Source organism: Saccopteryx bilineata, chromosome 6 (assembly GCF_036850765.1).
Source record: "Saccopteryx bilineata isolate mSacBil1 chromosome 6, mSacBil1_pri_phased_curated, whole genome shotgun sequence".
Classification (NCBI taxonomy): domain Eukaryota; kingdom Metazoa; phylum Chordata; class Mammalia; order Chiroptera; family Emballonuridae; genus Saccopteryx; species Saccopteryx bilineata.
Genome location: NC_089495.1, coordinates 200,509,847 through 200,537,073, shown reverse-complemented (window position 1 = coordinate 200,537,073; position 27,227 = coordinate 200,509,847). Strand labels below are relative to the sequence as shown.

General features: G+C 48.6%; 1 protein-coding gene across 2 annotated transcripts in view; it reads left to right on the top strand.

The window, feature by feature from the left end:
- CTNNBL1 (catenin beta like 1) overlaps window positions 1–27,227 on the top strand; it is a 160,183-nt gene that overhangs the window by 101,344 nt on the left and 31,612 nt on the right. For both annotated transcript variants that reach the window (XM_066236851.1, XM_066236850.1), the window contains exons 12-13: window positions 23,704–23,801; window positions 26,029–26,109. In XM_066236851.1, the coding sequence (XP_066092948.1) occupies window positions 23,704–23,801; window positions 26,029–26,109 (179 nt within the window). The remainder of the gene's footprint in view (window positions 1–23,703; window positions 23,802–26,028; window positions 26,110–27,227) is intronic.

The following is a 27,227-nucleotide window of genomic DNA, read 5'->3' as shown; positions in this document are numbered from 1 at the left end:
GTGTCCCTCTTCTTTGTACTCGGTTGGTAATTTTAGAAGTCCTCGCCTAAAGAAATGCGTTCCTGCCCTGAATCCGCCATCCACAGAGGCGCACTGTAAACATGCCAGTCTTTCGTGGAGTATAAGACAGAAAGCTTCCCCGGGGAGGGCACACGAGCTGGCCCCAGTCCCCACTTCTCCAAATCACCCGGAAACAGATGACTCGAAAATCTCCCCCCTCTTTGTGTATTCCCCAAGCTTAAAATTTATAAAGGGCTGGTTATAATGGTCAGAACAATGAGCAAGTGAAGACAGAACAGTATTTAATTTTAAGAATGGCATTGTCTGACCGGTGGTGGTGCACTGACTTGGGACACTGAAGTCCTGTCCCAGGTTCGTAAACCCGAGGTCGCCAGCTTGAACATAGGGTCATCTGGCTTGAGTGTGGGACCCCAAGGTCGCTGGCTTGAGCAAGGGGTCACTGGCTCAGTTTGAGCTCCCCAGTCAAGGCCCATAGGAGAAGCAGTCAGTGAACAACTAAAATGATGCAGCTATGAGTTGAAGCTTCTCATCTCTCTCCCTTCCCGTCTCTCTCTCTTGCTAAAAAAAAGGAATGGGATTAAGTCATGTACTGGCAGGCGCTTGATGTTAAACAAGGATGGAAATATCTTGCTGTTGTTTTAAAACCTTATAATTGAACAGACTCTGGATCAATTCCTTTTCTCTCCCTCCAGCTGCTTGTCTCGGTCCTGACCTCAGACAACAACATGTCAAGATGCTGAAATAGCAATGTGTTTGGATTTCGGGGTTCCTCGTGAGGCCTCGGGGGGTGATTTTGAGTGTTGCGCATCTGGTTTGCTAACTGGTTCTATCATATTAAGAGCTTGCCCTCAGGCCTTTCTTTCCTGAGTGGAACACAGCCTAGTTGTTTGTCAGCGGGGAGGACAGTGAAGCAGGATATATTTACCCTCTTCTGCAGGGAGGCGGAGGGACACAGGCTAACGGCCAGCTCGTATTTATTGGGCATCTACTAATACGTTCAGGGGTTCACAAGTGTACCTACTTTATGAATTAGGCACTTCTATCTTCTTACAGATAAATCTCAGAGAGGTTTTAATGACCAAAGCTCTTTCAGTAAACAAGCAACAGAGCAGAACTTAAGCATAGTCTGCTTTAAAGCTTCTTCTGACCCCAGAGGGCTCCGACGATCTTCCGGTTGGGATCCGGAGGCAGCACAGGGTCGTAGAAGGAGGGTTGTCGCTCTGGACAGACAGGCGTGGCTTCAGATCCCAGCTCTGTCTCCAGACTAGCTGGTGGCCTTGGGCAAGTTGTTTCAATTCCTTTAATCAACAAGCCTGATAAAACCTTTCTTAAAGAGTCATGTGAAGAATAATGGTCATTAACATCTTATGTATAGTGTCTAGCATGTGGACATTCAATAAACAGGAATACAGTTACTGCCTATTTGACCTCCTTTCAAAAATAGTCATTACTCAGTTTCCACGTTATGAGAAAATATGTTGGGTCAAAATCCTTGACTTTTGTGGGTGTGAAGGCCAGCTGTGGACCGGGACTCCATGTGCAGACAGGCTGAGTCATAATGAGAGCACCCAGGGAGATGGAAGAGCCACTGGGTTTCATGGTGGCCTGTAACCTGAACCCTCAGTTAGGACCCTGGTTATACCAGCCCTGTTAACATTCATCACTTCTTACGTGAGGTACCGGACCCTTCTCCTTCACACTCCTGCAGAGTGTGTTTCTACGGGCAAGAGCCCTTACGGGAGGTCAGTGAAGCTTTATTCTTTTTGTATTAAGCAAACCACTAACCCCTGCTTTGTGCCAGGCTTGGTGCTGTAGGTAGAAGGTAAACTAGCTCACAGCCCAGCTGGGGAGACAGACATGGAAACCTGCATTTATATTACAAGGTAAATGGGAGCAGGGAGGGAGGGGTTCCTAATCCAGCCTGGGTGGTATGTGGACAGTTGGAGATTAGAAACAGCTTTACCTTAGAAAGGTGGCTTTGGAGCCAAACCTTAGGTCTGAGTTATCCAAGTGTAGGGCTGTCAAGTAGGGAAAAAAAAAAGGGCATGTGTGAAATAAAAGTTGGGAGGGACAGACTGCAGTGAGCCTTCACCCTAGCTGCCGTCAGTCATCTGGGACTTTGTGTAGACTATCGTCGTCTGGGACACGTTCCCAGAGTGCCCAGTTCCACCAGTCTGCATAATGTCGGTGGATGTGTATTTTATTAAGCTCCTGAGGAGTTCCTTGGAGACCCCGCAGAGCTGTTGTGAGAATCGACTGAGTTATATACGTACAGTGCTTAGGAACGTAGTAAGCGTTCATTAATGGTAGTAGTTGTGGCTGTTTTTGTTTATGTTTTATTGTGTTATCCAAAAAAGGACTCTCCCCAATATTTGGGGGTGTGGGGTTGAAAAGACAAAGAAGCATCGACTTATTGTCCCACTTAGTTGTGAACCCAGTGATCCTTATATGTGTCCTGACCGAGACCCAAACTGGTGACCCGGAGGTTCAGCCAGTGCCCTTGGGATCCAGCTGGTGACCTTGGCACTCCAGGATGACGCTCTATCCACTGCGCCCCCGCCCGGGGGCTTCCAAATGTTTACAAGTTATACATATAATACTAATTTTAGTTATTTTGACTATTTCAGCTATTTTAGAACAAATTCGATTGTGATACTGAGGGCCTGGGTAGAGAGGATGAAGGAGAAACATTTATCACTTCTTTTTTTTCTTCTGTTTTCCATTCTGCCAGGTGGAAACTTAGTTCTTTAGTGACAGCATTAGCTGAATTCTTATTTTGGATATAGAATTTTCCACTGGTACATTTATTATTTTGTCAATATGACTGCTAGTTTTCATTTATAATCTTGATTAAATTTTATAGCAATGGTTTAGTATGCAATGTATCTTCTTTATAGAAGTAAAAAAAAAAAAAAATACCAAGAGTGTTGAAGCAACAGTGAAGAGATAGCCAAACCTTTCTAGGTTATTTCTCCAGCATTTTAAGGTAGTGCCAAAATGAAGAAATGGCTTAGGCAGTAATTAACTCTGAGCCCTGTTTTATTAAAATTCAACACATAAACTTTACTGGGATATACTTCCTAGTGTTTCTGTTTGGGGGCTGTTTTGTTCTGAGCACTCTGATAGGCTTTTACATTCATTGTCTCATTTTTTTTCTAATCCTGGCAGTAACCCCAGAGCCGTGTATTACCCACAGTTTACAGGTGAGGACATGGAGGCATAGAGGAGTTATTTTCCGAAGGACACACAGCTAGCACACGGTCTTTTTTTTTTTTTTTTAATTTATTTTTATTTATTCATTTTAGAAAGGAGAGAGAGAAAGAGAGAGAGATAGAGATGGGGGGAGGAGCAGGAAGCATCAACTCCCATATGTGCCTTGACCAGGCAAGCCCAGGGTTTCGAACCGGCGACCTCAGCATTTCCAGGTCGACGCTTTATCCACTGCGCCACCACAGGTCAGGCTAGCACACGGTCTTGCTAGGATTTTAACCCAGGATTTTCCCGCAGTTGTATCTCCTCCTCCTTCTTTTCATAAATTGAAGGTTGCTCCCCTGCAGTGGGCCTCATCTAAACTGCTGGGTGTCTTTCTTACTTTGTTTCTTTCGGTTTTCAGTAAGTCCTGCCCTGGGCACTGCATAGGTACCCTGGGCACTGTCTCCGGCCCAGCGGTTTGCCTGCCACGCCTCGTTCATTTCTTCTGAGCTTCCAGCGTAGGGTGTGTGTGTGCACCAGGAGCTCTCCCCTCGCGGTCTCCTTCCTGAAGCTCAGCACCGCTGTGGCCCTGGCATTCTGTCCCCATCTGGTCACCTTGCCATTGCCTGCCTGTAGTCACACACTTCACTCAGCACGCTGGCCTTCTCTCTCCCTCTCTGGGTCCCTGCTGGAGTTTTCACCCCTGACTGGTCAGATCACTTGAAGAGCTTTGACAAAATACATGTGCCTTGGCCCCACCTCCAGAAGTTCGGAGGTCTGGGACTCCGGGCACCTGTATTTTTAGAAAGCCCCGGGTGCTGTTGCTCAGTCAGCACGAGAACCGCTGGTCAGAGCGCCCAGGGCACAAGCCTTTGGTGTCCCTGTCTCTCTCTGTGCCAAGAGAACATCTTGACGTGGTGGGTCTTCGGGGGAGGCTTGTTAAAAATGGCATTACTGCTTTTTCTGAATATGAATGGAGTAAACTGATGTAGAAAGTTTAAGCTTGTGGGAAAGTACAAATCTCCCCCGGTCTCACCTTCCAGAGTGAATTATAGAAAACCTCGTGGATGCCGTCCATTCAAACATCTGTGTGAGGTGTGTGTGGGGGGGGACTTGACTGTGTGTGCAGATAATTTTGTACAGCTGGAACACACTATGTTGTAACCTGTTTTTACTCACTCTGTCTTGGACATATTTGTCAAGGGTGTGTTTTTTAATACGGTTAGGAAGCTGGAAGGCAGGATAGATTTGGGGTAAAGAATTAGATTGCAGAGGTGATGGTTTAGAAAGGGGAGCTGTGCTTGGATAGTGATGTTGGCTCTTCCAGAGATTGTGTATGTGCTGGGACTTCAGGGTGGTAAGGAAACATGGTGTGGACTGAAGGCTAATGTGTCTTAAGTTCATCTGGTTTCAGTATAAGGGGATGTGAAGATGCCTTCCAATGGTTTGGTGTTTTTTTTTTAATGTCTGAGTATTTGAATTTTGGAGTCTTAACAACAGATACAATGTGGAAGGGGATGAGCCGAAAATAAGCTTGTATGTATTTCACTGCTCATAAAGAATACAGTTAAATGTGTGAGATTGTTGGTGTCCACCTTCCTGTGTTCTTGTGATGTTGGCTGTGAGTTTTATATGTAGCAGCCTGCAGGTTGCCGGGGAAATGTTCTGTGGATTTAATCATGTTGCAGTCATATTTGCTTATTTTTTATGGTAAGAAAATATCTTTGGCTTGACTTTGTAGTCAGATTGATTTTGCTTGTGGGTGTCCAGATGCTGATGAGCTGTAATTAGCATAAGAAGGAGGTTGGAAAGTTAATCGAACATTCTTTTCTGGTAGCCAAACAACAACAGATCCGCAAACAGAAATTATTGTCAGGAAGGAACAGGTTCAAGAAAAGTAGCATTTTTCTCCTTTAGATGCCAGTCTTTTAAAGGATATATATGTGTGTTGGGCAGAGGCGGTCACCACTGGGATGGGGTTGCGTGACCTGTGTACTGTCCCGGGCGTGGTTGTCCGCAGCTGAGCTAGCTGTTGTGAGAGTAGTCACTTTCAATTCCTTAAGTAGCCTAATAGAAGAGAGACCGGGCTGTGTTCAGAGGATTTGGGTTTGTGTTTCTGCCATAGCTTACGCTTAGGCTCTGAGTGAACCAGTCATTTGCTCTCTCTGCACCTGTTTCCCCACCTTCAAGATGGAGACAGTCATATTTCAGAGAGTGAGAACTGGGGAAGGTAACGGATGGGGAAAGTGCTTTGTATACTGTCAAATTACGCACATGTACAATGTGGCAGTGTGTATCGCATTTAGTGGCTTTCCCATCTCTTATCCGTTCTTTACATTTTTCCATCATTAACGCTTTTCTCCCTTTTCCCTGGCTCCGAAGTAATAGAAAATAATTGTTCATTTGTTCCCTATTTGCTGCAGGGTCACTATAAAAGAAAGTAAGCGTATCATTTTGGTAATCACTAAAAAATATGCCCACAACTTTCTTAAATGTTATTGATTACTAATAAATCATGTCTCTGTTAAGTATCCCTGCTGGCTGGCGAATTCGCAGAATAACAATGTGTGCAAGCCTCGTTAACAGGCTGATTTTCCTGGCGTGTCAACCAGTCAAGGTCGCTGTTGGAGATGGTGGTGATGGTGTCCCACATTTATTGTCTGCCGTGTTCCCGTGTGTACATGATGTCGTTATCCCTGGCAGCAGCTGTGTGTGGGGTGGCATTCGCCTGTCTTGTTCCTGAAGGACACAGCCCCAAGGAAGTTGCCTGCTTTCTCAAATTATGAATTATGCTCAGAGTTGAAATGAACGTCCACTGGAACCTAAAAGCCCAGCTTCTTGATACTGTGCGTCAGTCTCTCACGGAGACACCTGAAAACCCAGAACTCAGTGACTTTTAATCACCCAAGCAACACTCCAGTCATGTTAGTTGTATTTTGGAATAAAAAAGGAAAATTTATAATACTGTCATAGCAGGGCAGGAGAACTCTGCTAGGTTTTTTGGTATTTAGTGATGTGGGATGTGAAATTTTCTTTATATAAATTTTTGAAACAATGAACTTTGTTAGAACATTTTTTTTTTCAGTTCAGTTCGCCCTTGCACGACATGGGTTTGAACTGCGTGGGTCCACTAATACATGCATTTCTTTTTTTACAATAAATATTGTCAATATATTTCCTCTTCCTTATGGTTTTCTTAATATTTTCTTCTCTCTAGCTTCCTTGACTGAGAGAATACATAACTTAATATAACCTGCAGGTGTGTGATAATCAACTGTGTGTGTGATCGGTAAAGCTCTGGTCAACACTAGGCTATTAGTAGTGACGTTTTAGGGGAAAGACAAAAGTTACACCTGGGTTTTTGACTGTGTGGGGGGCTCAGTGCTCCTAACCCCCACGTTGTCCAAGGGTCCACTGTATATCTTAGATTTTGTATTATGTTAGATGTGTTTTTCGAAGCTATACGGTTGGGATGGTTCTTAAAAAGCCAGGTGGTGGGAAGGGACATTCTTTCAGAACAGGCCTTTCTGACTTGAGTTCAAATCCCAGTGTATGCCGGCCAGGAGCCTCGGGCTCCGCATCTGGGACGGTGCCTCTCCGTGTTTACACTGCAGACGGTCACCGGGGATCTCTCAAAATGCAGTGTCTGCTTCACTAAGTCTGGGGTGAGGCCTGACTTTGTGTATTTCTGTCCCTTTCTCAGGTGACTGCCGCTGCTGGTCCTCGGCCCACACTTCGAGCGGGCGGGATCTATAAAGTAGGATATTGATGTCTGCCTCTCAGTTTTATTGCAGCACGCAGTAGGTGCTTCACAACTGCTAGCCCTCTCTCCCTCTCTCTGACGTACCCGGGGGTGACCTTTATTGAAGAAGTAGACCTGGAAATAGGGGCTCCCAGCATGTCTGCTCCCGGTCCAAAGTCCCAAGCTGCGGAAGGCATTTCACAAGTAGTGAGCTCAGGATGAATTTGCAAATGAGAGGCGGCCACATCTGAGCACATCCAGATGACGTTGTCATCTGGAGAGTTCACCCAGAACTAGTTGTCATTTAGGAAGTCTCTGAAAGCTATACTGTAAGGTAGCCTGAAGGAAACCTCCAGTGACCTCTTCCCTGAGTCCACTCACTCTTCCTATTTATTGGACACCTAGTGATGTCAAGCAAGGTGTTAGCTCCTGTGGGTACCCATGAACCACCTCGGCCCCCGCCTTGAGGTGCGGAGATTATAATACAGAACATCAAAGGCTACAAAGGAGGTAGGTACAAGTTGCCATTGGAAGCACTGAAGGAATAAATAGGCTTCCGATCTACTTGGGAGAGCCTTGGAAATCCTCGCTGAGGAGCTTAGGAAGACTAGAAAGAGTGAGAGTGAGCAGGAATGCGGCAGGTGGACAGGAAAGGGAGTCTCCTCCCCCACCCCCTTCCCGGGGGAACACCGACATAAAGGAAGAGTTACAGATGTTGCGAGCCGAGAGGAGTGTTTGACAGACAGTCGGGGAAACTGAGTCCAAGAAAAGAAAAGTGCCTTTGTGATTATTACTGTCCTTATTAGTATCATTCTGGAGAATGAACCCTGTATTTTCTGATCCTTTGTCCCCTGGACGCCTCACTTGACTACCCATGGTTTCCAGGGGCTACCAGGGCGATGTCAGAGGTTTCCCAGGAGCAGGGAGGGGCCCCGCGGTCCTGGTGGAGGTGTCTGTCTGAGAAGGCAGGGTCGTGTGGCCGGGTGGGGGGACCCCTGGCACACCGCTCCTGGCGAGGGCTCCCTGTCGCCGGGCTGCAGCCGGGCCCATCGCCTGCACAGGACGATCACCGTTCCCTTTACCAGGTGTTCACGGTGAAGTAGACTGGGAGTTCTTTCTTTGGGAATGCCTTCTGGATTCCGTAATGGTGGGCAAGTAGGACTGGTTTCACAGAATTCCTTTGAAGGCAGTTTTTGCCAGAAACCGTCTTGTTTTGTTTAAAGAAAGGGACTGTGGTGTTTCAGTTTATAGCTTTGTTCAAAATGGGCTCTGCTGCTTTCTTCCCACAGCCCAGGCTGCTAAGCGGTGCCCTGGGAACGTGGGGGCCAGGAAATCGACTTCCCCACAGGGAAGGCAGATCCAGAGCGTGGAAAGAAAGCTGGCCGTGGGAGTTGGGTCGGTCTCTGGCTCTTACTGGCTCTGAGAACTGGGGTTAAACACATAACCTCCCTGGGCCTTCTCTCTTCTCCTGTGTAAAACGGGGTCACTTACTCCAGGGCGCTCAGGAGTATTGAGGATTTGTACGTGAAGCACCCAGCACAGTGGTGTGGCAGGAACCCTACTTGGTGGCTCTTCCCTCGTAATCCAGGCCCACTGGGAAAGCGTGCGATTTCCCACGCTCGTCCTCTGTTTGTACAGCTGTGCAGCGGTTGTGCCGGGCGCACTGGGAAGGTTAGCTCGTGAGGAAGGGGTGATGGCAGAGCACTTCACATGTTTGCTAATTGGTAATTATACCCTGTTAGTACAACAGAGCAGGGAAGCGTTCTTCACAACGCAGTGTGTTTTTTGGGATTAACCAGGTTCTTTTATCTCCTCGCGACTACGAGTCTGATCCTGTTAGGAGATGATCCCGGAGCATTTTCACGGGGATGCCTGCCTGTTTCTCCAGGAGTTTCTGTGTGCACAAGATTACAGGATGGCTTAGTCATCAGTCTCCAGCCAGACGTGAAAGAACTGTGTTGGGGCAGCGAGGAATGTCCTTCCGTCCTCTCGCCGTCCTTTGGCTGGCGGAAGGGGGGTTAAGGAGTCAGACTTCAAGCAAATGAACACAGGCCCCTTGGGGTCTGCAGGCAGGCTGTGCTGGTTTCTGTGGCGGTGGGTGGTGGGCGGTGGGCGGTGGGCGGTGGGCGAGAGCCCTGGAGTCTGGAGGAGGGGTGTGTGAGTCGGGGAGGAGCGGGGGCTGTTGTGAAGAGTGCAGGGCAGGGCAGGGCTGGCGGAGACGAGGAAAGGAGCGAGCAGGCAGCTTTAGCGCATTCCCTGAACATCTTGGAAAAGAGCTCTTCTTCTTCTTCTTTTTTTTCTATACTGAATTTTTTAATCTAAATCAGGCATCCAGGGATGGCTTTCAGAGGAGTGTGAAAACACCTCCCTTGCTTTGGGTCTGTAATGATCAGCTTTCCTGCACTAAGGCGGGTTGATACTTGGAAAGTGGGAAATTGGAATAGCAGCGGAATCGCTGAGACTGTGGGCGTCTGTGCCTATTAACCTCGGCTGCATGCACATCCGGGCAGTGCCGTGCCGTAGCTGTGCTGGCACGGTGCCGGGCTCTCCCAGCCTGTAGGGCTGTGTGAGAATAGTCAGCTAACCGAAAGGGACTCTCTCAAAAGATAAAGTCACAGTACAGACACTCAGAGGGATCGTCGCATTTCAGGATCTGAAGACATCTTACGGGTTGTTGTTGGGCCTAGGTCAGGAGAGTGGTGCGTAGTATGCTTTTCAGACCCAGAGAAGGAGCTTCTAGGCCCCAGAGTCTGTTTAAATCAACTTAGATAAAGTGCTCCTAAAAGTGACATGCTATAGGATAGTAAACCACTCGGCCTCTCCTGCGGCACAGCTGCGTTCATCAAAGGGAATCGCTAAAGGACCCAGTCTGTTGATCAGAGACCCCGGTTGTCTCATACGAGTTTTTCAGAGTATTGCTGGGTGTGGGCACTAGTGATGTGAGCGTTGGTGGGGATGCAGACATAAAACAGAGGTGCTGAGCCTGACCTGTGGTGGTGCAGTGGATAAAGTGTCAACCTGGAAACGCTCTGTGCCTATTAACGCTCTGTGCTGGTTCGAAACCCTGGGCTTGCCTGGTCAAGGCACATATGGGAGTTGATGCTTCCTGCTCTTCCCCCCTTCTCTCTCTCTCTCTCTCTCTCTCTCTCTCTCTCTCTCTCTCTCTCTCCCCCCTCTCTATAATGAATAAATAAAATCTTTAAAAAAAACACACACAAAAAAACCCCCAGAGGTGCTGAAATAGGCGTTGATTTCTCTCATCACAACAGGATGAGGGAGAACTAGAAAAATTGTATCAGACCCTAGCCAGTTGCCTCAGTGGTAGAGTATTTGTGTGGTGCGTGGAAGTCCCGGGTTTGATTCCTGGTCAGGGCACACAGGAGAAGCAACCATCTGCTTCTCTACCCCTCCCCTTCCCAGTTTCTTCTTTCTCTTTTTCTCTCTCTCTCTCTCTCTCTCTCTTCCCTTCCCACAGCCATGGCTCGATTGGTTCGAACGCATTGACCCCAGGCACTCAGGATGACTCCATGGAGCACCCACCTCAGGCACTAAAAACCGTCTGGTTGCAAGCATGGCCCCAGATGGGGGTTGCCAGATGGATCCCGGTCAGGGCACATGTGGGAATCTATCTCCCCTCCTTTCACTTGGAAAAGAAGAAAAGAAAAGAATGGTTATATCAGCCCTTCCAACCAGTTTTTCCAGAATGTAATGGAGAAGTGTCCAAAGGAGCCCCCTTGAGACAGGTGAAAAGGAAGGGAATGTGTCTTTCCACCAGAGTTATTCCTCTTCCTGGGACGTTCTTTTCTGGTGCGTGGGGCTGGTCCAGAAACAAGCGAGACTGTACACAGCTTTTTGGGAGTAAATACCTGAACTCTCAGGATGTAGTTTCTCTCTTTGGACTTCCTAGAAAAGAATTTACCAGGTGAGTGTGTCAGTTAGAAATCACAGTTGATTGCTCCGAATGGAGACTGGAAATAACCATGCTTGAAACAAAATATAACACGCGGAGGTTTATTTCTCTCACATAAAATAAGTCCCGAGGCCAGCAGGACTGGACGCAGCTTCGCCGTGTCACCAGGAGCCCAGGTTCCTTCTGTCGCTCTAGTCTACCCCTCATCACGGGGCCAGGGTTGTGTGCTTGGTGCTGTGTCCCAAGCACCTATTACAGAAACTCGCTTCCATTTTCAAGATTGCTGCGTGGCCTCAGGTGGCTGCTAGACTTCAGTGGTTATGTCTATATTCCAGACAGCAGTCAGGCATAAAGAGGACGGGGTGCGGCAGGCGGGGACATGCCCCCTCTGGGAAATCCCACATACCGGTTCATCTTAAATCTCTGACCCCAAGTCAGTCACAGGGTCATATATTCGTGTAGGTCATACCGATAAAGGAAGCCGCAGCTTTTTGTTTTGTTTTTAAGCGGGGCATATTACCAAACAAATGTGAGTTCTAGTAGTAATAAGTAAGAGGAGATAGATGGGGATCATTTTCCACTGGAGAGGGCTGTGTGTGCACGTGGCAGGTACTCAGAGCATCATGGATCTCCGCTCCCACCCGTCTGAGGCAGGCGCCTTCCCTGGTGCATGAGCACTCGACCTAGGGACCTTGATGCTTTCAGCTTAAACCCTGAGTGGCAATGTTAGACGCCACATCAATCATTCTGTTCCTTTCTCTAAGCACTTGGAGAATAATTGTGCAGCAGAAAAAAGTTTTTCTTGAGGATATGTAACCCTTTCTCGCTGCAAGGCACATTTTCCCACAAATGAGGGGCTGTAAATTGGCTAAGGTAGTGCATAAACACGTTTTGAAATCCATGTTATTGCTGGAACTCCGAAAGGAAGGAAAGAAATCCCACCTGTCATATTGCTTTGCATCCAGTAGGTGCTTAAACAGTGTCTGTGGAATCTCATTGCAACGGAAAATCGAGGATATGGAATCAATTTTGGCTCTATTTCGGGTTAAATGGGTTGCAGTTTACCTATTTCTGTGGAAAATACATTCAAATTTTAAACCACAGACTTGTTAAAAACTACTTTTGAAAAAGCCTTCAGAAATCTCGACATTTATATTCCAAGTTCATATCTCTCACTCTTTTTTACTAGCCTTCTTCTTCTCAACATTTATTTTTGGAAAATTTCAAACATACAGAAAAGTTGGAAGAAGTATGTATCAAATACTGGATTCTACAGTTAACATTTCCCCATATTTGCTTTGTCATTCTCTCATCCATCCATTTTATTTTTTAATGCAGGAAGTTGCAGGCATCAGTACACTTCACTCTTAAGCGCTTCAGCATGAATATCATTAACCTAGGGTTCAGTTTTTAAAATAAAATTGTGTCGAGCGAAATGCACAGCTCTTGAACGCACCATCTGATGGATTTGGACAAATGCTCGATTATGGTACAGAGCGTGCCCCCGCCCCAGAAAGTCCTCCTCACGCCCTTTCCCAGTCAGTCTTTCCCCAGTTCACAAAGGTATCCACTATACTGAGTTTTTCTTTTCTTCTTTTTTTTTATTAAGTTAGAGGTGGGGAGCCAGGGGGGCAGAGAAACAGACCCCAGCTTGTGCCCCAGCTGGGACCCACCTGCAAGCCCCCTACCAGGCTATGCTCTCCGCATCTGGCACCTCTGCTCTGTTGCTCGGCAACTGAACCGTTTCAGTATCTGAGTCAGGCCCTGCAGCCATCCTCAGCACCGGAGGCCAAGGTACTCTAACCAGTCAAGCCATGGCTGCAGGAGAAGAAAGGGTGGGGAGGGAGGGATGGAGAAGCAGATGGTCGCTTCTCCTGTGTGCCCTGACCAAGAATCGAACCTGGGACTTCTACACGCCAGGCCAACACTGTACCACAGAGCCAGCCGGCCAGGGCTAACTGGTTTTTCACCATAGAGTAAATGAACCTCATCTGGAACCTCTTCAGTGGACTTATGCAATGTCTACTCTTAGGTTAAAGCTTTCTGTTTGTGAGATTCATCCATGTTGGATACATCAGTAGTTTGTTCCTTTTTATTGCTTAGTAGCATTTCATTGAAGTGGATGTATCTTTCCTGTTGACAAACTCCTTTTAAGTTTTGGGCTGTTACAATAGAGCAGATAGAGCCTGTGCAAGTTGTGATCCTGTTTCCATGATCTCATAAGTAAATACCTAGAAGTGGAATTGGCCAGATCATTTGGTAATTTCTCCCATCTTTTCTTGATAACTAGACTCTCATCGTTGAAGTCCGAGAGGACCTTATCAATCATTTAGGCCACCTCTCTTTTTTTATAGACGAGGATATTGAGGCCCAGAGAGTAGGTGGAGAAGAGACCAGTTCAGAGCCTCACAAAAGATTCTCCTCAGAGTTTAACTCTCACTGTCTTTATGTCTTTATTTCCCCTTTTCCCTTGAGAAGGGGCAAGGAGTCTGGGCCTTTTCCCGAAAGTTCTGTTTCAGTTTTCGCTTAGAGAATTGCGTATGTTGCGTGTTTCTGTTATAGTCTAGATCCAGTCCGCGCCTTCAGCTCACGTTCCTGTGAACATCAAGTCCAGAGACCCTTCAGTCCAGTGAGCAGCGTTCTCACTACTTCCGTCCCCCCCCCCTCCGCCTCTTCCGTGGCCGCGCCCACTCCTGTAGCCTTTCCTGTGTTGTGCTCCTCCCCAGCCTTCAGACCTCTTCTGTTTTGTCTGGAATGCCCCTCCCACTTTGTCCTTCTGACAGTTTTCTCCCCATTATTCAGAAGTTGACGCACCCAGACTCTCGGGGGTCACACACAGCTCCTACAGCTAGCTCTTCCCTCACTCTGCGGTTAGGACATCAGGTGTGGTGTTGGCTGAACTCCTGGCACAGGACTGGACGGTGAAGGTACAGGCGGGAGTAAGATGCCGGCACTGCCTGTGGGCGCTTCCCCTGCAGGGAGACTCACAGTGCAGTGGCCCCAGGACCGCACAGGAGCACGCAGGCCTCATGGAAACGCTCACCCACCCACAGCCTCCCGGGCACCAAGTGTTTAGAAAACCTCATCAGATGAGATGATCTCATGATAGTGAAGGTGAATGCTTTTTTGTAAGCTTGTTGGGTGTTGGGTTTTTTTTTTAACTCTTGAGAAAAATAATTAAACTAGGCCGCTTTTTTGCCGTGAAAACTCTGGGAGGGAAATTTATTTTCCTGGCTGGATCTCTGGTTTCTTTCCTATAAAAGAGGGAGAATCCTAAAACATGCTCATGGGGTTGTTGTGAGAGTTAAATGAAGTCGTATTTGTAAAGCACCCTGAGGGACAGAGTAGGTTTGCAGCAAACGTAGCCTCTTTAAGTCCCCAGTATCAGCCTGGGCTTGCCGCCCGCTCAGGGTTCAGTGAATGTTGGTAAGAACAGGAGCACTTGTATTTTGCCTATGTGCTAAAAGCAGCTATATATAGACGCACAGATCCATCTGTCCCGAGGAGAGTGCGTGATTTACTTGCATCAGTATTCCGCTGGGGTGGCTGAGCCCACGCGCGTGACTCTTCTTGGGTGACCACGTTTCCTGCTTAGGCAGATGTCCGCTATAATGAAATGTAGAAAGGGGAGGGAGTAATGATAAAGGCAGAGGAGTGGAGTGTTCTGCCTTGATGTGACAGGGCCTCCTGCTACTTCAGCCGCCAGTGCCAGGCGTGGAGCGCATTAATCTGTATTCCAGCACACCGCTGCCGAAGTCGGGATCGATCTAATTAGGGTATTTTAAACATCCCGTGTGCATCTAGAGTCGTACCAGAAAGCAGGATGTCTGTCTGTCTAGAGTGCTCGGTGTGTGTGTGGGGGGGGGGGCAGCCAGAAAAACAAAAGAGAGGCGGTTTTGATTTTAGAAACGAGAAATAGTGCCGTATGATTTCCTGTGACACAAGCGCTGATGGCCTTAGACGTTCCCGTGGGAACAGAGGTAGCTTTGCTGCATGGCCTTGAATTTTAAAGTGGCCCCTGCCAGAGCTTCTTGCCCAGACAGGGGCCTGATGTTTGAAGTACGGGGGCCATTTCCATTCTAAGAACAGAGTTCTGGCTGGCCCGTTTTTTTTTGTTTTGTTTTGTTTTTTGTTTATTTTTGTTTTTTGACTCTCTGGGCTGCTGGAAGTCTCCGAAGTAGGGTGAGCAGCCAGGCTGGGCCAGTGTTGAAACGCCAGGCCATCAGGGCACTCTCTCCGCAGTCCAGCGTTTCTGTTTATCCACGATCTGCACCCCACCCCCACCTTTCCAACCAGTTCCCTCTCATTCTCCCCCGGGATAGACAGTCACCCTCACCCAGGGCACTCTCTCCGTAGTCCAGCGTTTCTGTTTATCCACGATCTGCACCCCACCCCCACCTTTCCACCCAGTTCCCTCTGTTCACACCCGGTGTGCTCCAGTCCAGTGCCTGTGCTTCCTGTTTGTCCATCTGCTTGGGACATCCTTGTTCCCACTGCCCTTTCTCCCTTCGGGGCTCTTCCTCTCGTCTCTGCTCTTCTTTGAGGTTCAGCTCAAGTGCCACCTTGCCTCCCAGTCGCCCCAGGCCCCCTGCCTGGGAGAGAGATTGCTCTTCAGGAGCAGCTGCCCGTTCCGGTTCATTCACTCCCTTTCTGTCGTGTAGTTTTAGACATCATTGACCTCAGGCACCAGGAGGGCAGGATCGGTGTCTGATTGCCTCTGTCCCCAAACACTGTTCTCTTGTACATTGCAGGGTTCTATTTTATGAGTAGATGGGAGATTCAGTGTCCATCCCTAGTGGCTTTCCCCAGTGGCCCTGCTCAGCTTGCTCGGGCCTCCTCTTCTTTGTGGGGCATGTGATCTCCCCCTTCTTCCTGGGACAGAACTTCAGCAGAGATGCAAGCAGGATACCTCTGAAAATGGAGGCACTGCACTTGGCACCGAGGGTGAGGAAGTCACGTGGGGATTGTCACTGTGTACCTTGTCACCTTCTCCCTCTGTTCCTCACCTTGCATCCCACTTCCTGCCTTGGGAGACTTGTGGATGTAATAAATAGTATTCTGTTTATCCCTGACCTCAGGTCTGTGCTTCAAGAATTCAATGTGCCCATAGAACCCAAAATCCTGGCCCCTGTTTGACAACTTTACCACCAAAAACTTAGCGCTAAGAGCTCGCAGCCACTTACTTGTCTGAGTAGCAAACCCAGCCCTGCAGTGTCCCAGAAGTCTCTGAGAAAAAATGCTTTCCTTTTGTCTCAAATCTGGTTTTTTTGTTTGTTTGTTTGTTTTTTTCATTTTTATTGGAGAGAGAGAAAGAGAAGGAGAGAGAGAGAGAGAAGAGGGGAGGAGCAGGAAGCATCAACTCTCATATGTGCCTTGACCAGGCAAGCCCAGGGTTTTGAACCGGCGACCTCAGCATTCCAGGTCGACACTTTATCCACTGTGCCACCACAGGTCAGGCTCTTTTGTCTCAACTCTGGCCACCTTATTTTTAATCTGTGTAGTCACCCCTACCTTCCCCTCCTTTTCCTTACCCCATCCCCAGCTGAGTCGGGGCCATCACACCTGTGCTGTGCACGTTCCGTGTGTGCCAGGGAACTGGGTGCTTATGGTAGCTGTGTGTTTCTTAGTCCTGCTCGTGAGACAACAGGCTTCTATGGAGCGGACTGTCTCCTCTCGTCTGTGCAGTCCCAGTCCTTGGTACATTGCCTGTACACAGTACGTACTCCAAGTTAAGTAAAGCAGTGGTTGACATATGTACTTATATATATGTATGTAAATAGCTATAGATATAGTAGCTCTAGATTCCACTGGCCGCAAAGGTATTTTTGACCGAAAGACAATAATATGCCATGTTAGAGCTATTATTTCTATACTCAAAACCCCACAAAAGTTGAATTCAAAGATTTTTAATTCTCCTTCCAGCTCTAAAATTACAGAACTCTTAAGCTCTAGAGAATCAAACTTTGAGCATATAACCAGGGGTCTAACCCATGACTACCTACCTTTGAGGGGCCCTGAAGAGATCTGTGTTGGGGGAAGAGCGCACCAGAACTGTCCCCCTAGGCGGTGTCAGGAATTAGTGTGTGAGGCAGCCAGTCTGACTGCTGAGCAGGGCCCGGCAGGCAGGGAGCCACGGGGCACAATTCAGTTCTCTGCCAGGCCCTGTCTCCCTGCTGACTTGAAGATGTAAGATTCTCTTGGCCTTCCCTCTCTGGAGGGGGGTGGTGTGTGTGTGTGTGTGTGTGTGTCCATGTTCCTGCCCCTCCTGGGCCGTGTGTGTGTGTGTGTATGTGTGTGTGTGTGTCCGTGTCCTGCCCCTCCTGGGCCGTGTGTGTGTGTGTGTGTGTGTGTGTGTGTCCGTGTCCTGCCCCTCCTGGGCCGTGTGTGTGTATGTGTGTGTGTGTGTCCGTGTCCTGCCCCTCCTGGGCCGTGTGTGTGTGTGTGTGTGTGTCCCTGTCCTGCCCCTCCTGGGCCGTGTGTGTGTATGTGTGTGTGTGTGTCCGTGTCCTGCCCCTCCTGGACCGTGTGTGTGTGTGTGTGTGTGTGTGTGTGTGTGTCCCTGTCCTGCCCCTCCTGGGCCGTGTGTGTGTGTGTGTGTGTGTCCCTGTCCTGCCCCTCCTGGGCCGTGTGTGTGTGTGTGTGTGTATGTCCGTGTTCCTGCCCCTCCTGGGCCGTGTGTGTGTGTGTCCCTGTCCTGCCCCTCCTGGGCCGTGTGTGTGTGTGTGTGTGTGTCCGTGTTCCTGCCCCTCCTGGACCGTGTGTGTGTGTGTGTGTGTGTGTGTGTGTCCCTGTCCTGCCCCTCCTGGGCCGTGTGTGTGTGTGTGTGTGTGTGTCCCTGTCCTGCCCCTCCTGGGCCGTGTGTGTGTGTGTGTGTCCGTGTTCATGCCCCTCCTGGGCCGTGTGTGTGTGTGTGTGTCCGTGTCCTGCCCCTCCTGGACCGTGTGTGTGTGTGTGTGTGTGTGTCCCTGTCCTGCCCCTCCTGGGCCGTGTGTGTGTGTGTGTGTGTGTGTGTGTCCGTGTCCTGCCCCTCCTGGACCGTGTGTGTGTGTGTGTGTGTGTGTGTGTCCCTGTCCTGCCCCTCCTGGGCCCTGCCTCAGAGGTCTTCTCTGCAGTGGGAGCCCCTGCGCCCACCTGGTCCGTGCTGACAGCTCCATCGCCATCCTTCACCTCCATCTCCTGCTGTCACAGTGACAGAGCAGTGAGCCGTGCCGGCCAGCAGATAAACCCCTTATCTCCCCGCTCTCGGGGCCAGCAGCTCGCCCCATCTTTTTGGTGCTTGAAAAATTGACACCACCTTGGGCTGAAATCTGTTCCTAGGGAAGCTACATTTATTAGTAGTTAATGAAACTCTGTGTGTGTGTGTGTGTGTGTGTGTGTGTGTGTGTGTGTGTGTGTAAAACTTGGGGTGGCTGAAGCGTTCTCCTGTCGTCCAGGCACCGGTGACCTATGACCAGCCAACACCTAGAAAGACAAGTAGAAAGAACATAGGCAGCTTCAGATCTCCTGAAATTGACAACCTGTCCTTGACTATAATCCCAGCCAAAAGGGTAAGTGTCATTTGCTCTTGGTGTGCCGCTGCCATCGGTTAGGGTAGCTCCTGCTCCGGCCCGGGTGAGCTCCGTGGGAAACGCACGCTAATACAGTCTAGTGGGGAAAAAAGATTCTTCCGTAGATTACGTTTTCCCTTTTGAAGACTACAGCTCCCGGTCCCCTCTGTAGGCCACCAGCTCCCCACCCCCTGTACGTGAGGTAGATAAAGAACATTCTCTATAGCTCTTCCTCATCCATCTTAATCAGCAAGATTAAAAGGGAAGATGATTGAGAGGTTCTGTTTCAGTATTTGTGGAACGGCCTGAAACCCCAAGCCTCTTCTTTATTTGGACTCTGGTGGAAATTGCTCCTGGAAAGAGTAATTCATTAAAGAGGGGGAGGGGTTGATACGCACCTCTTATTTCACATGGCCTTTGCTTCATTTTTCTCTCCCTAAAACTGTTGGATTTTTAAAAAATTTATGCGCTGCCTGCCTTTTGGACACAGTGAGCTCCGCATGAAGCCGATCTTCCAGCTTTGCATGGTGTAGTGTCTGGTCTCTTATCTTCCTTTAAAGCTGTGATGGTTACCTTTCATGTGTGGGACGCATGTAATACAGTCAGAAAAGCTTTGAGTCAGACAGCTTGGGCTCAAGTCTAAGCTCCGACCACTCACTCAAGGACCTGACCGTATATAACTGAATTAACCTCTCCGGGCCTTGCATTCTGCGTTTATAAAATGGAGACGAGACTAGCACCGTTCTCATAGCTTAGCAGTGAGGATTCAATGAGGAAACTAAATACGGACTCAAATAAACCTGCTGTCATAGACTCACAGTGAAAATGGTGACAGTTATTACTGCACCCTGCTTATTTACAAACAGGAATTTGAAGCAGCTTACAGCAAAACAATATGGTGGTACTAAATCTTAGCTTTGAGTAAGAATTTGTCAAAAGACAAATGTCTAACTGGGGAAAACATTTGTGACACATATGACGAAAAGGCAATAATTTACAGAGAGCTCCTAGAAATCAAAATTGGCAAAGGATAAAGTCAAGCCGTACACACAGAAAGCAATACAAGTGGTCAGTAAACATCAGAAAGGATGTGTTAAGTACCACTGTTATTCATAACAGGAACATAAACGTGCTAATCAAAACAAGAGCCTCTTTCTCACCGACCAGGTTGTCATAATTTCTAAACTGAATAATAGCCCGTCTGAGTGAGGGTATGGGAAAACAGATATTCTTTCATTCCACGTAATTATACTTTCACTCTCAGTGTGTGCGTGTGTATACACATACACGTATATACACACAAACACACAGTGGAAGTATAATTGGGACTGCATTATGGGAAGACAGTTTAGCAGTGCCTTTCAACATTGTATATGTCAGTACCTTCTGACTCACCAGCTTCACTGCTAGGGATTTGCCCTAGAGCAGGGGTCGGGAACCTATGGCTCCAGAGCCAGATGTGGCTCTTTTGATGGCTGCATCTGGCTCGCAGACAAATCTTTTTTTTGGGGGGGGGTATTTTTCTGAAGCTGGAAACGGGGAGAGACAGTCAGACAGACTCCCGCATGCGTCCTACCGGGGTCCACCCGGCACTCCCACCAGGGGCGACACTCTGCCCACCAGGGAGCGATGCTCTGCCCCTCCGGGGCATCGCTCTGTTGCGACCAGAGCCACTCTAGCACCTGGGACAGAGGCCAAGGAGCCATCCCCAGCGCCTGGGCCATCCTTGCTCCAATGGAGCCCCGGCTGCGGGAGGAGAAGAGAGAGACAGAGAGGAAGGAGAGGGGGAGGGGTGGAGAAGCAGATAGGCGCTTCTCCTGTGTGCCCTGGCCGGGAATCGATCCTGGGACTTCTGCACACCAGGCCGACGCTCTACCACTGAGCCAACCGGCCAGGGCCGACAAATCTTTAATAAAAAAATAATAATGTTAAAAATATAAAACATTCTCATGTATTACAATTCATTCATTTTCTACCGCTCCTGTTCATGGTTGTGGGTGGCTGGAGCCAATCACAGCTGTCCTCCGGGAAAACACCAAATTTTTATTGGATAATGCATAACGTACATGGGTCGTTGTATGGCTCTCACGGAATTACATTTTAAAATATGTGGCGTTCATGGCTCTCTCAGCCAAAAAGGTTCCTGACCCCTGCCCTAGAGTATACATACAAAAGTTGACAGAATGTGTGTGTGCTCACATGTGTATTGCCAAATTATTTCTCACAGCAGAAACAAAATCAAAAGCTGGAAACCACCTAAAATGCCTGTGATTGAGGCACAAGTTAAGCTACACTGAGACTCAGTGGAATTCTAGATGGCCGTTTAAAGAAACATCAACTATGTGCTGATATGGAAAGGTGTAATAGAAAAATACATGAAGAACATACATATTATCATTTTTCTTCTCTGGAGGTGTACCCAATACATTATGGCCTCTGCTTCTTCTTCTTGTAATTTCTCTTTGTGGCACCCACGAGGTCAGAGGACCTCCCTTTCTTATTCTTTCTCGCCTGGACCTGAGCGTCTTGCCTCACTAATCTTACCCTGGGTTCATGATGTTTTCCACCTTTCTGTGAAACTGACACTTTCTACCCTCAGCCCACCCTATCCCTGTCCCCTGCTCCCTTCCTTTTGTTCAAGATGGAGGTTATACCGCCTCAATCCCAGCTTCACACAGAAGCTGAAAGATACTGGGGCCTGCAAAGGTGTCTGCCCACAGCATCGTGTAGGAAAAGCTTTATACTGAAAAAAGTGACTCTACTGATTGGAAATACTTTATTGAAACTGATAGCTCCCTAGGAAGAAGCCCATCCACTTTCTCTCAAATGCAAAAAGTATGCAAAAGGGTGAGAGCTATTTAAAGCCATTTGACAGATATACAGAATTTTTAAAAGTGGTTTCTCTCAGTGAGGAGGACTTGTATGGAGAGCCAGCTTTCTTCCCGTCCCGGCAGTAACCTACTGTGTGCTAGGCACGGTTTGGGGCCCAGGCACGGTTTGGGGCCCTTGGAGGTAGCCGTGAACGAAGCAGACGGACAGCTCTCCCTTTGTGGGACTTCCATTCTGCTTGAAGGGAGGCAGTGAACGAGTAAGTCCACGCGGTGTTTTAGAAGACGCTGCGGGCTGAAGAAGAAGAAAGGAGACCTGCGAGCGGACAGCCTCGGGCACTGCGCTTTTCAATGGGGCAGTCGGGGAGGCACCGCGGAGATGACGGCTGAGTAAAAGGAGGTTTGAGGGTTGAGCCATGCAGATAATCTGGCGAGGAGCCTTTCAGGCAGAGGAAATGGCCGGTGCGGAGGCTCCAGGAGTGTGGCTGCCGTTAGAAACAGCGTTCAGACTGGGCGTGCGGGCAGCCGAGGGGGGGTTTTACACAGGAACGAAGGGATCCGACTTTAGGTTGAAAAAGGATCATTCTGACTGCTCTGTGGAGATTAGGCCAAGAGGGACAAGGGCGGGAAGAGAGAGACCCACACGCAGGCTGTGGGATGTTCTGAGCAGGAGAGGATGGTGGTGTGGACCAGCAGAGTGACTGAGACCTTACTAAGAAGAGATGGGATTCTGGATATAACTTGAAGGTAAAGCTGACAGAGGCCTGACCAGGCGGTGGCACAGTGGATAGAGCGTCAACTAGGACGCAGAGGACCCAGGTTCGAAACACTGAGGTTGCCAGCTTGAGAGCAGGCTCACCAGCTTGAGCACAGGGTCACTGGTTTGAGCGTGAGATCATAGACATGACCCCATGATTGCTGGCTTGAGCAAGGGGTCACTCGCTCTGCTGGAGGCCCCTGGTCAAGACACATACGAGAAAGCAATCAGTGAACAACTAAGGAGCCGCAACGAAGAATTGATGCTTCTCATCTTTCTCCCTTCCTGTCTGTCCCTGTCTGTCCTTCTCTCTGTCTTTCTCTGTCTCTGTCACACACACGTGCTTGCACACATACACACACACACACACACAAAGCTGACAGTTTCTTATGGTTCATGTGACAAAAGAGAATCAATGATATCTTCACTGTTTTGGGCTTGACAAACTGGAGAACCTGGCAGCCATTCATTAGATAGAAAAGCCTGGGGAACAGGTTTGAGGAGGAAGGGCAGGGGCATGGTTTCAGTCATGTGAAGTTTAAAGGGCCTGTGAGACAACCAAGTATAGAGAGCAGGTCGACGTTTGAATGTGTAAGTCTACATTCAGAGAAGAGGACTGGATTATAGAAACCAGTTTGGGACCTGTCAGCAGGTAAAGGGTTTTTAAGGCCATGGGACTAAATGAGACCCCCCAGGGAAGTGAGCGCAGATAGAAAACAGTCTAAGGACTGAATAAGCTCAGCATTAAGACAAAAGGAAGTGAAGAGGTGGAGAATACTTCTGATATAAGTGAGGAAATAAAACAAATACAGAGTTTTATCTCAGCTACGGGAAGAGTGCTTACCTGTGACTTTAGTAAGTAGTCAAGTGGTGTTTGAAAAGTCGAGGTAACTTTGGTGTATGAAGATGCCCTTCATTCAGTTTTAAAATAGAATATTTGTTGACCACACTGTGCACATTTTATTTCAAAATAAACTTTATTAAGCCATTTCTCCATGAGTCGACTTTTGCGACCTCCTCTGCAAGATTTTAAAAAAATTCTTTTCAAAGAAAAGAATCTCTTTACTGCTGAAGCCGGTCGCATAGCCTTTGATTACCCTCTTCTTCCAGGGTAGAAGAGTAGCATCTCATAATAAAAATCCACGGGTTATGAGAACTCAAAAAGTGTTACCATTTTGAAGTACTTACTGTCCAGCTACTTTAAATTTGAAGTGGGGGTTTTAGCTGTATCAGGATGTAGGTGATGCACGGGCCCTATCATGTTTCTCATTTAATCCTGGGATATTTACTTGGGCAAGTGATACAGTAATTTGAGAATAATATACAACATGTCTTATTTGTTCATTACATGCTCATCTCATGTGTTCATACTCTGTCCACGGGTTATTTCTGTAAATGCGGGATTAGTTTGAAGTTCTGTTGTGGACAGTACAGATCGATTCATTCTAAGCAGATTCTAACTTAGTTTTGATTCACTCGCTCAAGTGGTCCTTGAAGGCATCATCCCTTTAGAATGTGTTTCTTGTGCCGTGTGCGAAGATCGGCTCAGTCTTCCAGTGACAAGTGCAGGTTCTTGTCTTATTCATCAATAGCGGCAGTCGGGAGGCCCCCTTATTCCTCCGGCAGCAGGACCAGACCCAGCTGGAAGAGAGGTGATTGTTACTGCTCTGATCACAGCGTGTTCTCGTCTCTCCTTCCCAACCCAGAGCACGTCTGTTCGATCCTGGCTTCCCTCCTGCGGAACCTGAGAGGGCAGCAGCGGACCCGGCTTCTGAATAAATTCACTGAAAACGACAGTGAGAAGGTGGGTACTTGTCGGGCTGTCAGAGCGGTGGGGGGAGAGGGGCCCTTTACCTGAGGCAGGCCGAGGGGCGCTGGGCTGAGTGCTGCAGTGAGAAGGTGGGTGCTTGTCGGGCTGTCGGAGCGGTGGGGGGAGAAGGGGCCCTTTACCTGCTGCAGGCCGAGGGGTGCTGGGCTGAGTGCTGCCACTGCCGCCCGGAAACATCTGCTCCCGCGTCTGGGCCCCGCTGCTGTGGGTGCCAGAGGTTTGTCTGGTTATTTCTTCTGCCTTTCGTCCCGAGGTGCATTCTCCTGGGGCAGGAACACCTCAGGGTGGAACTGACTAGCACTTTGCAGGGGATTTGAGACCCAGGGAGAGTGGGTTATGATAGGATTGGGGGCGGCGAGGTGGGGAGAGAACTCATGGCAGAGTGATGGAGAGCATGGGCTTTGGATTCAGACGTGTGGATTTGAACCTGGTTTTGCTGCTTTCGAGATGTGTGCCGCTGTGACCCTCGTTTTCCCTGGCTTTAAAATGGGACGTTGAAGTCCTACTAGGTGGTGGTGGCAGAAACGAAGGTGACGATAGGAGAAATGGGGGAGCCTCTCCCAGATGGCCGTGGGGTATGGGACTGAGCATGTAAACGAGATCATACTGCTATCTGTCATGCCCAACCACACGTTTTTAAAGAGCAGTAAGAGCTGCCATTTCTGAGTGACTGCGGTGGATTGGGTCAGTTCACGTTCACAAGTAAGGAAATGAGTGCTGAGAGACATCGTGTCACTTGCCCAGGGTCACCCAGTTAAGAAACAGAACTGGGATTTGAACCCAGGCTGCCTAAGTCCAGAAGGCCTGTGTGTTTCATCACAGTAGACATAAGTAGGTAATTCCAGAGTAGTGAAAAGTAAGGACCAAAGCCCCTCTTTTAACTTAGATTAATTCTTTTCTTCCTGTGTGCAAGGGAAGGTTGGGATTGTCCCCCACTTTGGAGAGATGTTTCAGACGGTCTCTCTTCTAACCCTTTTCTCTGCTCCCACGAGTAGCGTAGTGTGGCGGACGGCCGTCAGGGTAGGGCGCAGTCACCTGGGCAGTCACGGCACCCTGTGACATCTAACATCTGCTGTAGTTTCCTCATCTTTAAAACTAGGGTTATAATCGGTCTTCTCTGCCTACCGTACCAGGGTATTGTAAGGTTTAAGGAAATAATAGATGCAAAAATTTATAAGATCTCAGAGCCATCATCATTTTCCAGAGAGGGTTTGGGCACGGTCTTCCTGGACTGTGTAACTCTGTGTTGATCCAGGTTTGCTGTTAACTACTAATCGCTCCTGGGTAAACACCAGAGTTGCCAAGAACCATGGTGGTGCCAACCAGTAAAAAGATAGGTTAGCCCTGGCTGGATGGCTCGGTTGGTTAGAGCATTGTTCTGAAGTGTAGAGGTTGCCAGTTCGATCCCCAGTCAGGGCACACACAGGAACAGATCGATGTTCCTCTCCCTCTTTCTCTCTCCCTTCTTCTCTTAATAAAATCAATAAATAAAAATTAAAAAATAAAATAAAAATTGATAGGTTAGAGGTCTAGGCTGGCTTCCTGGTGTTTCTTCCATCTTTGGGAAGTCTTTGGGAAAAATGAAACTTCTTCAAACCCACGGAGTGTCCCCCCGGCCATGTTTGAGGCATGCCTTTTGTTAAGTTTAAGCTGACTTTTAAGTTGTTGCTGAGCAAAAGTCAGGGTCTTTTTCTTAAGTTGCTGAAAGACTTTTTCTTGCACTCTCTTCTGACTTAAAAGCAACGAAAGAAATTTTACTCAGACCTTTTTAAAAAAAAATCAGCTCTGGGGCAGAATCTGAACATGAAAGGTTTCAGTTCGAAAAAAGAAACTTCTGTAAAGTTCTAAGTGAATATCAAGTATGCAATTTCAGGCTCCCTCTTCTTGCGCGAAGGGGCTTGACTTTTTATTTATTTATTTGTTTCTCACAGCTGGGGTTCCTGGGAGGCCTTGCAGGGCTGGGAGGCACGGCCTTCGGGGGACAGGCCTGTGTTCACACTGCCTTCGTCCTGAGAGCCGGCTTTGTTGGGCCCGGCTCTTTGATCCGTTCGGGATGCGGCCCTAAACAAAGCGCGTCTCCGACTTGAGAGGGTGGAGTGGGTCTGCCTTTGTGCACGTGGCAGAGATGAATAGGAACTCCGCCTTCCTTTCGCCTTGGCATTCTCTCCTCCTCACTCAGCCCTCTGAAATCTCTCTCTTTCAGGTTGACAGACTGATGGAGCTGCATTTTAAATATCTGGATGCAATGCAGGTGGCTGACAAGAAGATTGAAGGGGAAAAACATGTACGTAGCCCGGCTTGGGTTTCGCCAACTATTGACTTCCTCTCCATTTCGGTCCCTTGTGGGCGTTACATTTACCCATGGGACAGGCAAGGGCGAAGGTGCCATCTGTCCCCATGCGCCATTGAGCATGCTGTAAGAATGGTGCTCTTCTCTTGGGGTGTGTAAGGTTGATCCAGTCTGACCCAGGCATCCGGGGGACAGGACGAGTACCGTCAACAAGAGCTCTGTTAGAAAATCTGACCAGCATGGTGCTGTGGCCGGCACCGTGTTGGCAGAACGTGTCAGGATACACACCCTTGCTGGTTCCTGTAGCCGGAAGGGAAGTGTTTGAAGAAGGGGTGATCACAGAGTATCAGAGCGGAAAGGAAGTCACAAGGGAGCTGAGGCCAGCCCCCCGTTTTACAGAGGAAACTGGAGACCCAGAGAAGGGAGGCTCGCTGCATTGCTGCAAACCCACCCCCCACCCCGGCTCAACTTGACTTAACCTGATTTCCTGGTGCTGACGGTGGCCGAGGGAGATGCAACCCGCTAGGTATTTTTCCCTGAGGGGCTTCGCTTACTGTGGTGTCATCCTCCCTCCCGGTCTTCCACTTGCTTCCTCTCCATTCTCGCCGTTCTCTGGTCTGTAGCTTTCTCCGCTGTCCCCTTCATCAGGGCAGGCCGCCCTGTCTGTTGTCTTAATGCTTGGTTTGTATCCTCCTCCCTATGAGACAGTCCTTCAGCTTGGCTCGCGTTACAAGATGACCCTTTCCTTGCTTGGTCTCAGTCTGGTAGACCTCGTTCTGCTTGTGATCTTGAGGCGCGGTATCGCTCCACTCCCTTCTTACTCCTCTTGCCATAGTCACCCTGAGCCATCCACACCGGGGCGGTCCAGCTCTGGCGAAGACAGCGACCCTGTTGTCTGGGCCCCCTTTCCCTTCACCTCCCTGGCCCCCAAATACGCCTTCATGTGTGAATACAGTAGACAGCTAGCCTTGTTTATCATTCATGCGATTTCCCTGCATTCCCTAAGCCTAGGAAGTCCTCTGATGTTTGTTGATTGATTGAATTGATTGGCTGGGACTGTCTTCCTTTACACAGGGATACCACTACAAGAGCAGAGGCAGACAGACTCTCAG